General features: G+C 45.3%; 1 protein-coding gene across 8 annotated transcripts in view; it reads left to right on the forward strand.

Moving 5' to 3' along the window:
* Positions 1–11,019, forward strand: part of LOC118209781 (protein FAM222B-like) — a 28,687-nt gene extending 17,668 nt beyond the window's left edge. For all 8 annotated transcript variants that reach the window (XM_035385407.1, XM_035385412.1, XM_035385408.1 and 5 more), the window contains 2 exons: positions 1,586–1,711; positions 5,804–11,019. In XM_035385407.1, the coding sequence (XP_035241298.1) occupies positions 1,630–1,711; positions 5,804–7,686 (1,965 nt within the window). In that variant the 5' untranslated portion in view covers positions 1,586–1,629 and the 3' untranslated portion in view covers positions 7,687–11,019. The remainder of the gene's footprint in view (positions 1–1,585; positions 1,712–5,803) is intronic.
* The last annotated feature ends 3,198 nt before the right edge of the window (positions 11,020–14,217 follow it).

Consider the following 14,217-nt stretch of genomic DNA (forward strand, 5'->3'; position numbering starts at 1 on the left):
GCCTCCATGCCGATCTCCACAGTAATGATAGAGGCAGGGGGGTGAATGCTGCTGGTGTCCAGCCAAGTGGCATGGTGGAAGCGTGGTTATTTGCAAAACGCCATTCTCTCTGGGGGTGAAGTGAGCTGTCAACCTGACCTTTGTGTGATCATTTTAAAGTGCTAATTTCTGTCATGCAGACCACTGTAGATGTGTTAGCCTCTAGCTGCTCTGTTAAAGTTGAAGATTATCACCAGATCATGTGGATCATGTATGATTGTAATGGTCGCACAGTAAAATGTCCCATGTTAATTCAGCTGCGTGGTGTCTGACACTAACACCCCCCCAATCCAAACCCAGACATCAAGATGTTATGTGTTTGAAAATGTTTTGGTCTTTAACATTTTTGTGCTACTTTTAGCAGCCCTTCCAAAATCAAAAATAATTTTTTTGATCGCATCGTTAAGCTCAAGCTGCTTGCACATTTCGTAGGAACTGAAAGTAAACCTGGTTGTGCTTGAGGGAACTGGTTAGTAAAGATGAGTAATGGTAATGGAGCCTCTCATTGGCCCGGGCACATCCTGCTTTACAGCACAGTCACTGATGGGAGCTGTAGTCAGCAAATCGTCTGTGACATCAGACAAACCGTTTGGAAAGCAGCTGGAGCCATTTCTCAGAGAATGTCAAGTGATTCATGCATCTTGAGAACTGCATACTACAGAATGAATTGTAAATGCATTAACTTAAGGTTTATGAATCAAACTTGACGAAATGTTGCACAGTGGTAGATTCTGGGGGACATTAGCCACAAAAATGCTAATAACTCTCAAGCCATTTGACATAAATTTATGGAACTCAAGTAGATTGGCATTCACGTCAAGAGCATAAACTTAAAGTATTGGCCCAATTGAAACACATGGTGGTGCTATAGAGCTTTTTTTTTTAGAATTCACAAAAAATCAGTTGTTGATTCGAATCTCTTTGCTACAGATGTAGGACTTTTTGCTAACAATAATTGGCCCACAGTCCTTTGCAAATCTCGCTCATGTCTTTATAGTGATTGAAATTTCACCAGCCAGCTTTGATTCAGCTGATCGCCCTGGGATGCCACGTTTGATGCCTTCAACCTTAGAAAATATTCCAGATAACCCGAATGAAACTCTGTCCCCTGGAAATGAACAAGGGATTTTAAAAGCAATGTTGGTCATCCTTTTTTTAAAGCCTTTTGATCTAGGTTTTGGAATTAAAGTAGACTGAAATAGTACAGGGACAAGCTATTTGCTGCCCAAGTACAGCAGGAGCCAGTAAATTCCGATTCCATTTGAATAATAGGTTATTGATCTCATCTGATATCTACGTTTTGCTTCGATTGTCTAGGAAGACAACGTGTGATTTCAGTCTGAGCTCTGTTGGGGAAATTGTGCCTCTTGGCAGTCAGCTTGTGTGTCCCACACATTATCATTGTGTGTTCTGTCTTTTTCAGTGTGATGCGGGTGCCCTGTGCTGCATTAGTCTTAACACTGTGTGTTCTGCCTTTTCCAGTGTGATGTGGAGAGGGTGCCCTGTGCTCCATTAGTGTTAACACTGTGTGTTCTGTCGTTTTCAGTGTGATGTGGAGAGGGTGCCCTGTGCTGCATTAGTGCCTGTGAAATGCTGGCCTGTCTGCCAGTAGCAGGTGACCTTTCCCTCCAGCTTCTCTCCCACTCGCAGATGAACTCTGGACTTCAGAAATGTGAGTGCTTCCTCTGCCCTTCAACTCCATGAAAATATGTATAATGCCTTTCATGTGAGCAGTGATTACTGGTTTGAAATAATTGCTATTGCAACTGTATTAAATTTAATGCATTATTAAAACTCGACATCTTACAATTGCATTTGCGACTTAATTTAATTCATTAAAAAATTTTTCTGGTTGTTTTTATTGCGTATAAAGGTACAGAAGTTCAGCTGGTTTGTTTCAAGAATGCCGCCATGCAGCTTATTCTATGGCAGTATCTAAGTATAAAAGACAAAATGTTTTCATGAAGAACATTGTGTAATCAGGAATGAATTGCTCATTTTACAGCCAAAACATTGACACTTCTGTGAAAGGTGTGAGGGAGTTTTAAGTGTATACATTTTTGTGGTTTGTGTGGAAATGGGCCTTTTGTGGTTTGTGAGGGGCAGAGTCAGGCCTCATACCATTCTGCTGTGATGTTTTTAGTCTATGAGACTCAACACAACCTTTGCCACTTGTTTTATTATTAAAACACGGCCTTTGGGATGACCTGGATGTGCTGGAATTGTGCTTTAAGTAAAACAACTACTTTAAGTGAGTTAATTATTCTGGCATCATTTGTTTCCCCTCATTCATCGAAAGAATAAGACTTCAATATCAGTGAGAGGGTGCCAACCTGTGCCCTCTGTAATGCCAAAGCCATCCGCCTCGAAGTCACTTCATAATGGGCCTTCACACTGAGATGCTGGTGGTTTGGAGACTGCCTGTCTCTGGCTGTTGGTCTGGAGACTGCCTGTCTCTGGCTGGTGGTCTGGAGACTGCTTCTGAATGAACTACTTCTCTGGGGCCCAATTTTTCACAGCTAATTGGGGAGCCCAGCCCAGCCTTAGGGAGTCCAGCCTTAGAGAGCCCAGCATTAGAGAGCCCAGCATTCGGGAGCTCAGCATTAGAGAGCCCAGCCTTAGGGAGCCCAGCCTTAGAGAGCCCAGCATTAGAGAGCCCAGCCTTAGAGAGCCCAGCATTAGAGAGCCCAGCATTCGGGAGCTCAGCATTAGAGAGCCCAGCCTTAGGGAGCCCAGCCTTAGAGAGCCCAGCCTTAGGGAGCCCAGCCTTAGAGAGCCCAGCCTTAGAGAGCCCAGCATTAGGGAGCCCAGCCTTAGAGAGCCCAGCCTTAGAGAGCCCAGCATTAGAGAGCCCAGCATTCGGGAGCTCAGCATTAGAGAGCCCAGCCTTAGGGAGCCCAGCCTTAGAGAGCCCAGCCTTAGGGAGCCCAGCCTTAGAGAGCCCAGCCGTAGGGAGCCCAGCCTTAGAGAGCCCAGCCTTAGAGAGCCCAGCATTAGGGAGCCCAGCCTTAGAGAGCCCAGCCTTAGAGAGCCCAGCCTTAGAGAGCCCAGCCTTAGAGAGCCCAGCATTAGAGAGCCCAGCATTAGAGAGCCCAGCCTTAGGGAGCCCAGCATTAGAGAGCCCAGCCTTAGGGAGCCCAGCCTTAGAAAGCCCAGCCTTAGGGAGCCCAGCATTAGAGAGCCCAGCCCAGCATTAGAGAGCCCAGCCCAGCCTTAGAGAGCCCAGCATTAGAGAGCCCAGCCTTAGGGAGCCCAGCCTTAGGGAGCCCAGCCTTAGAGAGCCCAGCCTTAGAGAGCCCAGCCTTAGAGAGCCCAGCATTAGAGAGCCCAGCCCAGCCTTAGGGAGCCCAGCCCAGCCTTAGAGAGCCCAGCCTTAGAGAGCCCAGCATTAGAGAGCCCAGCATTAGAGAGCCCAGCCTTAGGGAGCCCAGCCTTAGGGGGCCCAGCCTTAGAGAGCCCAGCATTAGAGAGCCCAGCCTTAGAGAGCCCAGCCTTAGAGAGCCCAGCCTTAGAGAGCCCAGCCTTAGAGAGCCCAGCATTAGAGAGCCCAGCCTTAGGGAGCCCAGCCTTCGAGCCTTATTTAAGAGTAGTGCACCCAGGTAGAAATTGCCTATTTAAATGCTTTGGGTTAAGGGATTAAATGGGTTTTCTGTGGAAACTTGCTTTCTGAAGCAAAAGCTTGATGGAATTAACAAACATAACTAAGGAGAGCGGGAGTTGGGCGGGTCTTGACAAAGGGTAGATTTCGCCTCAAGGACATCGTTTACATAATCTCAGTCAAACAGGAACAACTTTTTTGATGCATGGAAACATAAAATCTCAAATGTGCGAATCGGTAAAAGCCAAAGGCAATATGAGCCTTGTAAACAAGCTTTACCCGGCTTATTATCTAGTCTATAATACAAGCTTAACCAGGCTGATTATCTTATCTGTAATAAAAGCTTAACCAAGCTGATTACCTTGTAGGCTGAATAATATAAGTATACAAGCAGTAATACTCGAAAGGGTCTGAAAACGACCTGGAACGTGGAGGCAAAAGCATTAGATTATTACGCACAGTATGAATCAGGAGGCTCCACTCCACACACTGCCGACTCATTTAGACCCAAAAGGGCTTTAGCAGGTGCATGCTCATATCACTGCATGTGTTTCAGGGTTCTGCAGGGGCTTTAGCAGGTGCATGCTCATATCACTGCATGTGTTTCAGGGTTCTGCAGGGGCTTTAGCAGGTGCATGCTCATATCACTGCATGTGTTTCAGGGTTCTGCAGGTAGGATTGAGCTCTGGGTGAGTTCATGATAAACTGTCCATGTTAAATTTCGCTGTTATTTACACCATGTCCTGCAGCTGAAAAGCAGAACTGCAGTGTTAATAGATGGTGTGAAACTGGGAAGGAAGCCTCTTAGACTGGAATGAAAATCGCACTGTGTGTCATTTTTGATTAATCCATTTTTCAGATCCACTTAATGCTTTACTTGATGTGGCTCGTGGACTGAGTTTCTAAAACGTTTGTAACGCCTTTGCCCAACGCAACCTTTTAGATCGAATTTAACCAATGAAGTGGCCTACAACTTCTCCTGCTAACCCTCTGATACAGAGAACAGTGATTGGTCAGTGGCCTCTGTGATGGAGTTCCATGAGGAACTGTGTCCGTGGCACACAAGCATATCTATGTCACCCTAATTAATGAGGAAAATGGCTTTCTTGCTTTCAAAAGAGGAGCATCTAGATAGATAATTCAACAATTATAAACGATCTGACGCTTCACATGTCCAGCATCTTAACATGGCTGTAGGGTTGTACTGTAAATTACCTAGAGAGATAGAGCTTCCTGCAGTTTTGGATAGCCTGTTTCAATGCATGTGCACATGGTCACCATCATTTCATCTGCATTTAAATATAGTTAGAGCTTTTTTTCCCCAATATAGTCAAAGTTGTTTGTGCAAATGGTAAACTAGAGGGGCCAAGAAATGTAACCTGGAGGTACTCCTTTGGTCTTCCAGAAGATTCTACAGTAGAATGTTTTTGACCAGTTGTATGGTTTGAACATAGACAGTAGGAGAGGACCAAGATGGAGTCTACAGTCCAGTGAAAGTTAAACTGAGCACTTGTTTTATAGGGTGGCCGTTAAGGACAAGACAAGTGAATAAATAAAAACGGAAAAAACAACTCCAAAACGCTGCAACAATTTAGCAACACAACATTACACAAAACAAAGTGACTCTCGAAAAAAACTCTCGAACCGCAATCTTAATTTCCCAGAATGCATTTAACAACACAGGAAACACAAAGACCACTTGGAGATGCAAGATTTCACAAAACAAAATAACAAACCCGAGAACACAACTGAACTCTGATAGTCTTTATGATCGTATTGGAGCATCAGTAGTTGCATGCTGAGATACGTTTGTAGAAAAGAATGCCTCTGTAATGTCAGTGTCAGCGTGACTATTGTGAGCACACACAGCCTACACTCAGTCATGCCTCTGTCACAGATATGTTTATTTACTCCTGTGCATGTTTATGTATGTAATGGCCACCGTAGTTTTACCATTTTTCTGTATGTATGTCAGTTTTGTATGAATTGTTTATTTCAGGTTGATAGGGACTTCTCTGTTCTCAGAAAGAAGAAAGGCTCAATGAAATCACTTGTGTTTAATGAACTTTCATAGTTAAAGATTAATGAGTTCATCGTCAACAGGAAGTCAATATTTCTTTCAGACCTAAACTGCCTTTCCTTTTGTGTTTTTGTCTTGTTCACCAGGGGACACTACCCAGAAAATGAGATCTGCACAGTATCCAACACCAGCGGAACTGGATGCCTATGCTAAGAGAGTTGCCGACAGCCCACTGACGATAAAAATCTTCCCCAACAGCATCAAAGTTCCGCAGAGGAAGCACATTCGGCGCACCGTGAACGGCTTGGACACGTCCAGCCAGCGCTACAGCCCGTACCCGACTCCCGCCAGCGCCAAGACCGGCCTCCTCGCCATCGTCAAGGGGCCCCTCAAAGGGCCCATCAAAGGGATCCTCAAAGGCTTTGAAAGCGGCCGAGCGCGTCTGCTCCCAGAGGTGACCATGAACCCCCCCAGCGGGCCGTACGGCACTCAGAGCACTTTAAACCTCCCCCAGGCCCAGAGCAACGCCCGGGCCAGACCCCTGCCCCAGCGCCAGGGCCTGCTGCACCCGCACCCGCAAACTTTACAGCTGCAGCAGCAACCAGGCCTGCTGCATCCGCAAACTTTACAACAAGGCCTGCCGCATCCACAAACTTTACACCAGCAGCAACAGACTCTGCAGCGCCAACAGACTTTACAGCAGACGCTGCAGCAACAGCAACAGGCGCTGCAACAACAGCAGCAGCAACAGACGCTGCAGCAACAGCAGCAGCAACAGACGCTGCAGCAACAGACGCTGCAGCAACAGAAGCTGCAGCAACAGACGCTGCAGCAACAGAAGCTGCAGCAACAGCAGCAGCAACAGATGCTGCAGCATCAACAGACTTTACAACGGCAGCTGCAACAACAACAGCAGCAACAGACAGGCCTGCCCCATCCACAGACACCGCAGGATCCGAGGCAGCTCCCAGGTATGGCCCAGCTGCCAAAACTGCAGCAGCCGCAGGTCCTGCCCCAAGCACAGACTCTGCAGCAGCTGCAGGTCCTGCCCCAAGCACAGACTCTGCAGCAGCCGCAGGTCCTGCCCCAAGCACAGACTCTGCAGCAGCCCCCTGGCCTGCCCGGACTGCATGGACCCAGGAAGATGGCGGACGGCGAGGCTCCGCCCAACGTGACCGTGTCTACCTCCACCATCCCGCTGTCCATGGCGTCGGGCCGGCAGCAGGGCCGGCCGGCGGACCTGAGCAGCATCGTGCAGCAGATCAGCCAGTTCTGCCAGCCGCGGCCGGGTGCCAGCACTACCTCAGTGTGCGAGGGACAGATCGCCAACCCCAGCCCCATCAACCGCAACCTGCTCATCAACGCCAGCTCCCGCGTGTCCGCCCAGAACCCCGCCCCCGCGCCCCTTCCGTCCTGCGCCCTCGGCTCCATGGACAAGCCGGCCGCCCCACCCGCCGCCACCAACCGCATGCCAGTCTACAGCAGCGACATGCAGCAGCAGCAGCAGCAGCGCTGCTGGAACCAGCAGCACCTCTCTCACCCACAGCAGCGAGTCTCAGAGGAACGGAACCCCTGCAGTCGGCAGCCCCGGGACCGGCAGGGGCGGAGCTACCCGCAGGACCCGTGCGCTGGCCAGCCCTACGGCTTGGCGGCCCCCATGGAGAAGCCTACGCCCTCCCCGCCCGTCAGTGGGATGCCGGGGGTCGTGCCCTACGCCAATGGCCACTACTTCCAGCCCATGTGGAACGGCGTCCTGCCGACGCCTAACAGTGACAGCTCCGGGTCACAGGACCTGGCCTTGCCATTCCACGGGGGACCACCAGGGGGCCCTGTAGACTGCGCCCCAGGGACGCAGTACAGGGCTGGGGCCGGGTCCTCTGGCCAGACTGGCGTGATGCAGGGCATGGAGTATGTGGGCGGGGAATACCAGGCACCCTGCTTCAGAGACCAGAGCCTGGCCCTGGGGGGCAGAGCCCCAGAGCCCAGCCACAGCAGAAATACTCATATTCAGGTTCCAGGGTTCAGATAAGCTACAACTTCTGTGTACGTAGTTATTGATCTTTTAGTCTTAAATGCATAAAAATGAATTCATTCAAATGAAGCTAACTTTAAAAAAGTATATATATATTTACATATCTATATATATACATATATATATATATTTAAGAGCAAGCAGTGTTTTTGTTGTTGTCAATCTTGCAAGTGATCAATTGAAACGTTTTCTAAATAACACTCCTTAATGTTACTCACTTGTTAGAAAAACGAGCTGTTTTCTTCTGCGTTTTAAATGGGCTTCATTTCCTCTTTCCCCCATTTATCATCCATGTTATAGTGCACCCTCGTCCATTTTTATTTTGTTTGATTTCCAAGCTAGAAATCTAGCACCTGGGAGTGTATTCATTGTGGTGGTGGTATTATTATTATTATTATGATGATAGCCGTTTCTTTTCTTTATCATAACATTGATCTAACAATGTCATTTTGTCACATGTTTTTGCACCGATGCAGAACTGCTGAGTGCAGAATCTAGAGCCGCTGTTCATGTTCTTCTGACGTTCAGGGCCTGAGTCTATCTATATTGGCTGCTGTTCACAGAAGCCCTATGCAGCACTCTCCCACCAACACGCCTTTCCCGGGCCTCCTCTGTGCTGAACAGCCAAAACCTTCTTAATGGTTCAGTGTGAGGCCTCACCCATTCTTAATGGTTCAGTGTGAGGCCTCACCCATTCCTAATGGTTCAGTGTGAGGCCTCACCCATTCCTAATGGTTCAGTGTGAGGCCTCACCCATTCCTAATGGTTCAGTGTGAGGCCTCACCCATTCCTAATGGTTCAGTGTGATACCTCACCCATTCTTAATGGTTCAGTGTGATGCTTCACCCATACACAGTTTGCCCAAGCTGTTCCACACGAGTATGAGCTTCTACGCTGAACATATTGCTGGACCTCAGAAGTGGACTTTGCATAGGTTAACCAGGCGATAAACTGATACAGAAGCTAGCGTGGGGCTTTGTGTCTGCCCTACTCCACACTACACCCTGTTTTTGCAGTCATTTTTTGCAGCGTTGGTGCGTGCTGATTCTGGTTTTGTCAGCAGTTGGAAATGTCACTTCAGCCGTAACTTAAAATGAAACCGCATATACTGATGTGAACTTGAAGCAGTTGGCTATGGTTAAAAAATATGTATGTATGGCCATGTTCTACTTTGAGACGTTGGTCCTTCATAAATCTTTTTAATCCTATTAGTTGTATCTGCCACACAATATCACATAGTATTCTGTGTAGAAGTCAATCTTAGTGAGTTTGAAAAATTTGTGGGTGCTCTGAACCACTTGTTCGGTTTTAAGCCGATTGTTAGAATAGTGTTTTTATGAATGGGATGACTGAAGAGAAGTGTAAAATGTTACCAGTTTCAGAAAACAATATTGAGGCATGACATATTTAGATTTTCGTACCTGTGTGTTTCTCCTTTGATCAGTTTTAATGGGACTGCTGACCTTTTTTCCCCCTTAAGTTTACTTTTTTTTTTTTAATTTGCTCTTTTGTAAGAATCAAATGTTCATTTGGCTCTCCAGAGGACACAAACTGACACTTTGTATATGTTTAGTGTTAATGCATCTTTATTATGAACACTTCTTAAGTTATTTTTGAAAGGTGACTGTTAAATATGTTCAATCAGGTCGATGGCCAAGACTGGCTCTCTCAGTGAAGCTATCTCTTATCAGGTGTTTGTACTGATGAGTAGCACCCTCAGAAAGGGAGAGCGGTTGACATTCTCTCAGACACTACAGTGCAGATACAAATCCAGGCGTCTGTGTCCGCATAGTTTCTCACACATTCAGTTTCCGCCCAGCAAGTTCATTAGTAATATGCAACGTTTTTTTTTCTTTCTTTATTTGTGAATGGGATAGCTTCAAGTTAGAAAACAACTTTGGAAGGTGTAGCTTTTTTTTGTCATTTTAACCAACACTTGAATTACTGAGATGAGATATTTGGTTGATTTGTTGGGTGGGAGTTAAACATTTGGAAGACTAAACTTTCTACCACACCTGACATATAGCCAAGTATCTGACAGAGTAGTACTAATCGTAACTACAAGCCAAATCAGAATTTTGATCTTTTTTTCACTTAAAAATAATGTTAGACATAGTTGCTACTAATTTGTAAATGAAGAAATGAAGAGTTACCCAGTACACATGTGAAGAAAGCAAATTGATCACTTGCAACTGCTAAGTTAAAAAGAAAGGACTTTCTCAAGCAGAATAGCAAATGTATTGTTTATTTTGATGTACACTGGTTTCACTACGATACTGCTGTAATTTAAAAGGAAGTATTCTCTGAATGTTGCCTGTGATCGTGTGTGAGTAGTGTTTGCGGGGGCTGTTTGTGGGGGCTGATTCACACACTCATGCACGCACTGTTTGTCTCCCTCCCAGACAACCCTCAAAAAAGCCTTAAGTATTTGGACCTGGGACTCGAGAACAAGCATGAATTGGGGAAATCAAACTGATCTAATGGACAGTGTTGGCATATTGGCAGCATGTGTCTTCTTAAGTTAGTAGTTTGATAGAAGTACAACGATTGAATGAAGTGGCAAGGAAATAAATTAGAAATATTTTATTTTAATTAAGTTTTATACTGTATAGGTCTATGTAGTCATGGGCTGTAACAAATGTCATATTTTTTAAATTTTCAAACTACTACTTAATTTGCCTGTTATTTAACATGATTATAGTCTTAATTCTTTGTTTTTCTTGAAAAAATAGGGCTGTGACTCATTTTCTATATTTCAAGGTTGGAGCACATAGGAAACTGAATGCAAATGGAAAATTCAAAATTTACTGAATTGAATGAAAAATGCACAAATAATGATTGTCAAGCAGGAACCTGGACACAAGATCTTTATTTTCACAAGTAAGTTTTATTCCATTGCTCCCCCCCCCTTTTTTGCCCTGTTGTCTCCAATGTGCCTTGCCCCTCAGACTGTGGTTATATGGCAAACAAGTCAAGTCTGGGATTTGTGCTACAGTTTTACTTTAACACTGCTGTGATAAAAAAATATATATTTTTAATTTATGTTTTTAAAAGTAGTGCGAGACAGATGTGACATTTACTTATACCAAGGTAACATTTCCAAGATTAAATATTTACTTGAAATGTACTGGATTTCAGAGGGGTGAGAGAGGGTCTGATGGAATGGAACTGATTTAATTCACCAGGCTAAAATTGTTCATTTTCGAGGAGTCCCCTGTTCTGCTCCATACCCCCCCCCCCCCCCCCCCCCCCCCCAATGTGTACTTTGTACTTTAATGAAGATTTGTTACAGCCCAAAGGGAAGGGGAAATAAAGCTTGTTTTTTTGCAAGTTTCTGTTCATTATCTGAAGTGCCTCCGATGGATTAAATCTGTATTTGGTGTTTGTACACACGCGCACACACATGCTCACCCTAAACATACACTAATGTTGCAATGTCCATAGTGAGAGGAGTCCAGTATTCTTCACTACTGATACTGTATTCATTAACAGAACTCCTAATGTGTTACGGGTAGCTAATAAAACATGTCAGTTGGTTTAAGCTGTTGCAGATTCACAGGTGACAGGTTTTCGTTTCCCCTGAGACTGACGGTGGACTGTAAGGTTTATGAATATTTACGAGCTCAGTTCCTCAGGGATTGTGCTGTCCCAGTGGTGCTCAGAGTGCCTAAGTGTTCATTTCTGAGGAAATCTCACTGGGATCTGTGAAGTACATTTATTCCCCCAAAAACGTCACACCTTTTCAGCTTGTGTGACCTAAAAGAAAACAAGAAATAGAACTGGGCCACTGGGCAGTTGAGTTGAGTTTGTTCAGTGTGCAGGGCATCGTCAGGTGGTGCCCTGTCTCCCTCTGGGGGTTTGTTCAGTGTGCAGGGCATCGTCAGGTGGTGCCCTGTCTCCCTCTGGGGGTTTGTTCAGTGTGCAGGGCATCGTCAGGTGGTGCCCTGTCTCCCTCTGGGGGTTTGTTCAGTGTGCAGGGCATCGTCAGGTGGTGCCCTGTCTCCATCTGGGGGTTTGTTCAGTATGCAGGGCATCGTCAGGTGGTGCCCTGTCTCCTTCTGGGGTTTGGGGGGTGGGGGGGAGGTTTGGCTTTCCCTTTCATGTAGTTGTTTTTCCTCTTGTTCTCCTGTTTTTGAGAGGCATTATGTGTTGCACAAACATTCCCTTCTAACCAAAATAAATTATGACTTGCATTTGTAAAACTCTTGTTACTCAGACTCTTCCACTGTTTCTTTCTTCCACGTGGACTTGCAATGGAGAGAATAATTCAGATGTGAAATGTGTTTACTGGGGTATTGTTGTGGCATTTGCTGTTCCCATGACATGTTTAAACTGCATTGTTTGCAGGGATGTAGGGGCCATAGCAGCTATTCATTACATGTCTGATGCGCTATATGAACCTTGTTAACTTCATAGATCAGAATCGCCACGAGTGCACTGGCAGTGAATGGTGTCCTCTTTCTCTGAAATGACTGCTCATTTTTCAGCTTCAATCACAATTTGAACAAGCCAGCAGTGCCGCCTTTGTCCTAGTTTGACCAAACACGCGTCACCCTTTCAACTCCCTGCCACAGCTCCAGGGACTGAACTGAGTGGCAATGGTTTGGCTGAATGCAGCATTCAAGAGCCTCCTTAAATTCTGGAAAATATGTCTGCTATGCCCAAAACCAGTATGTATCCATAAAGTTTCATCAAATCAAGCTCACCACCTCTGGATCGGATGGGATGGGATGGGAAGGGAGAAAGGGAAGGGAGAGCCAGAAGAAGTATTTTCCACTACCGGGCCAAATGCCAGTGACGCTGTGCTTAGCAATCTGAGTCACAGATGATTGATGGATGCTCAGAGCATGATGGAAAGTGGATTGCATTATGTAGTGCCAAGTTGTAAAAGCAAGTTTCCTTGGAAACTGCTGTTGAGTGAAGCCATCGGCACCATTTATAGGGTACATTGAGCTGATATGAAACTGTATTTTGCTTCCAGGCAGTATGAAACATCATCCATGCCAATTTTCTGGGGTTCTTAAGCAGTCTTAAGAGCATGCTTCTGTTACGGTCAGCTTTATGGAAATCAATGCATAAATAACAATTTCAAATTGGAGAGAAGTTTTTAGGCTTCACTTTGTAATGAGATTCTGAGGCAGCCTCCTCTGCTGCTCTTATCTCGCACACAGGCCGCAGCACCGGTGTACCGCGCGCACTAGCGTCAGGGTTCTTACAACCGGCACAATTTTGTGTGTTTTGATCTCAAGGGACTACAGGCTTGATGAGCTCAGGATTCCCTAGGTTTGTTCCATTGCTCTTCCTCTTACATTGCAGAATATGCTCAGGCTGCATTTCCAAAGAACCGTGGTTGTCATGCTAAGCAGAAGTGTGTGTGTCTTACACAAGGTCCTTACTGAGCGATTTGTTCAGGCAGAGATACCAACACTGGTGCATACCTGCTATATCAAGCTAACCAATGAGGACTTGCACAGTTAAAAAGGAATTAAAAATAAAGATTAAAAATTCAAATTAGTTTGAATCATTACCATATTCATGAAATTGAATTTAAATCTAAAAGCCCAATCTGATATTTCCAGCAACCTGAGGTTCAAATTTAAGTCATGTATATTTCTATAGCCGCGTTTCCACCAAAATTACCCGGAACTTTCAGTCCCAGGAACTACTTTACCAGGAACTAAAAGGTTCCTTCAGCCAATGGTTGTCTGCGTTTCCACCGGGGTCTAAAGTACCGCGAAGATTAGGCAAATTAGCCCACTGACGTATGAAAAAGCGATGTTGTCGTCGGTCCATCTGTCATGATTTCTTCTGTAACCCCATACTACCACCGAAGTAGCCTACATTATTTTCTAATAACCGGGACAGCCCGGAGGGGTTTATTCCACTTATATACAACGGGTTACCAACAATGACTATATATGGTTACTTTTGTATTTATTGATTTTCATATATCCTCTCAAACACATTCATTATGTTTTTATGCGAACATTCGCTTTCATGTCTTGACATCCGAAGCGACAGAATGCATTCACATTTATAGGCCCTATGTATAACTGGCAACAACAGCAGAAAACATGCACACGTTGTAAACAATTTGCTGTTTGATTACTTTCTCGTTGTCAGTTCCATATAGGCTAATCGCAAAATGACAAGAATAAAACGAAAACTTGGACTTGCGTGAAAATGTAAATTAGTAGTGGTACAGCCACCGTTTGCTTTCCTTCGAAGTTACTGCTAGCCGAGCAGCGAAGTGTGCCCTCCAGATGCGAACCATGCACCATAAATTAGTCCATAGTCTTCCTGGTCTTTTCGTGGAATTGAAAAATGGCAGTAAGATTACGGCAGTCTGAAAAAGCTAAAGGTACGATTACTAGAATTAACCTGTTATTTTACCCTGACAAAAAGTGCAGAAGGTGATTTCCAGTTTGCTTTTATTGTATCACCAATGTGAATTACGCAGAACTACCGCATACCTCACATAACTGTATCAAACGTTTTGAGTCAATTACAACGGGCTAAGAAAATCCG

This window comes from Anguilla anguilla, chromosome 12, assembly GCF_013347855.1.
Source record: "Anguilla anguilla isolate fAngAng1 chromosome 12, fAngAng1.pri, whole genome shotgun sequence".
Classification (NCBI taxonomy): Eukaryota; Metazoa; Chordata; class Actinopteri; order Anguilliformes; family Anguillidae; genus Anguilla; species Anguilla anguilla.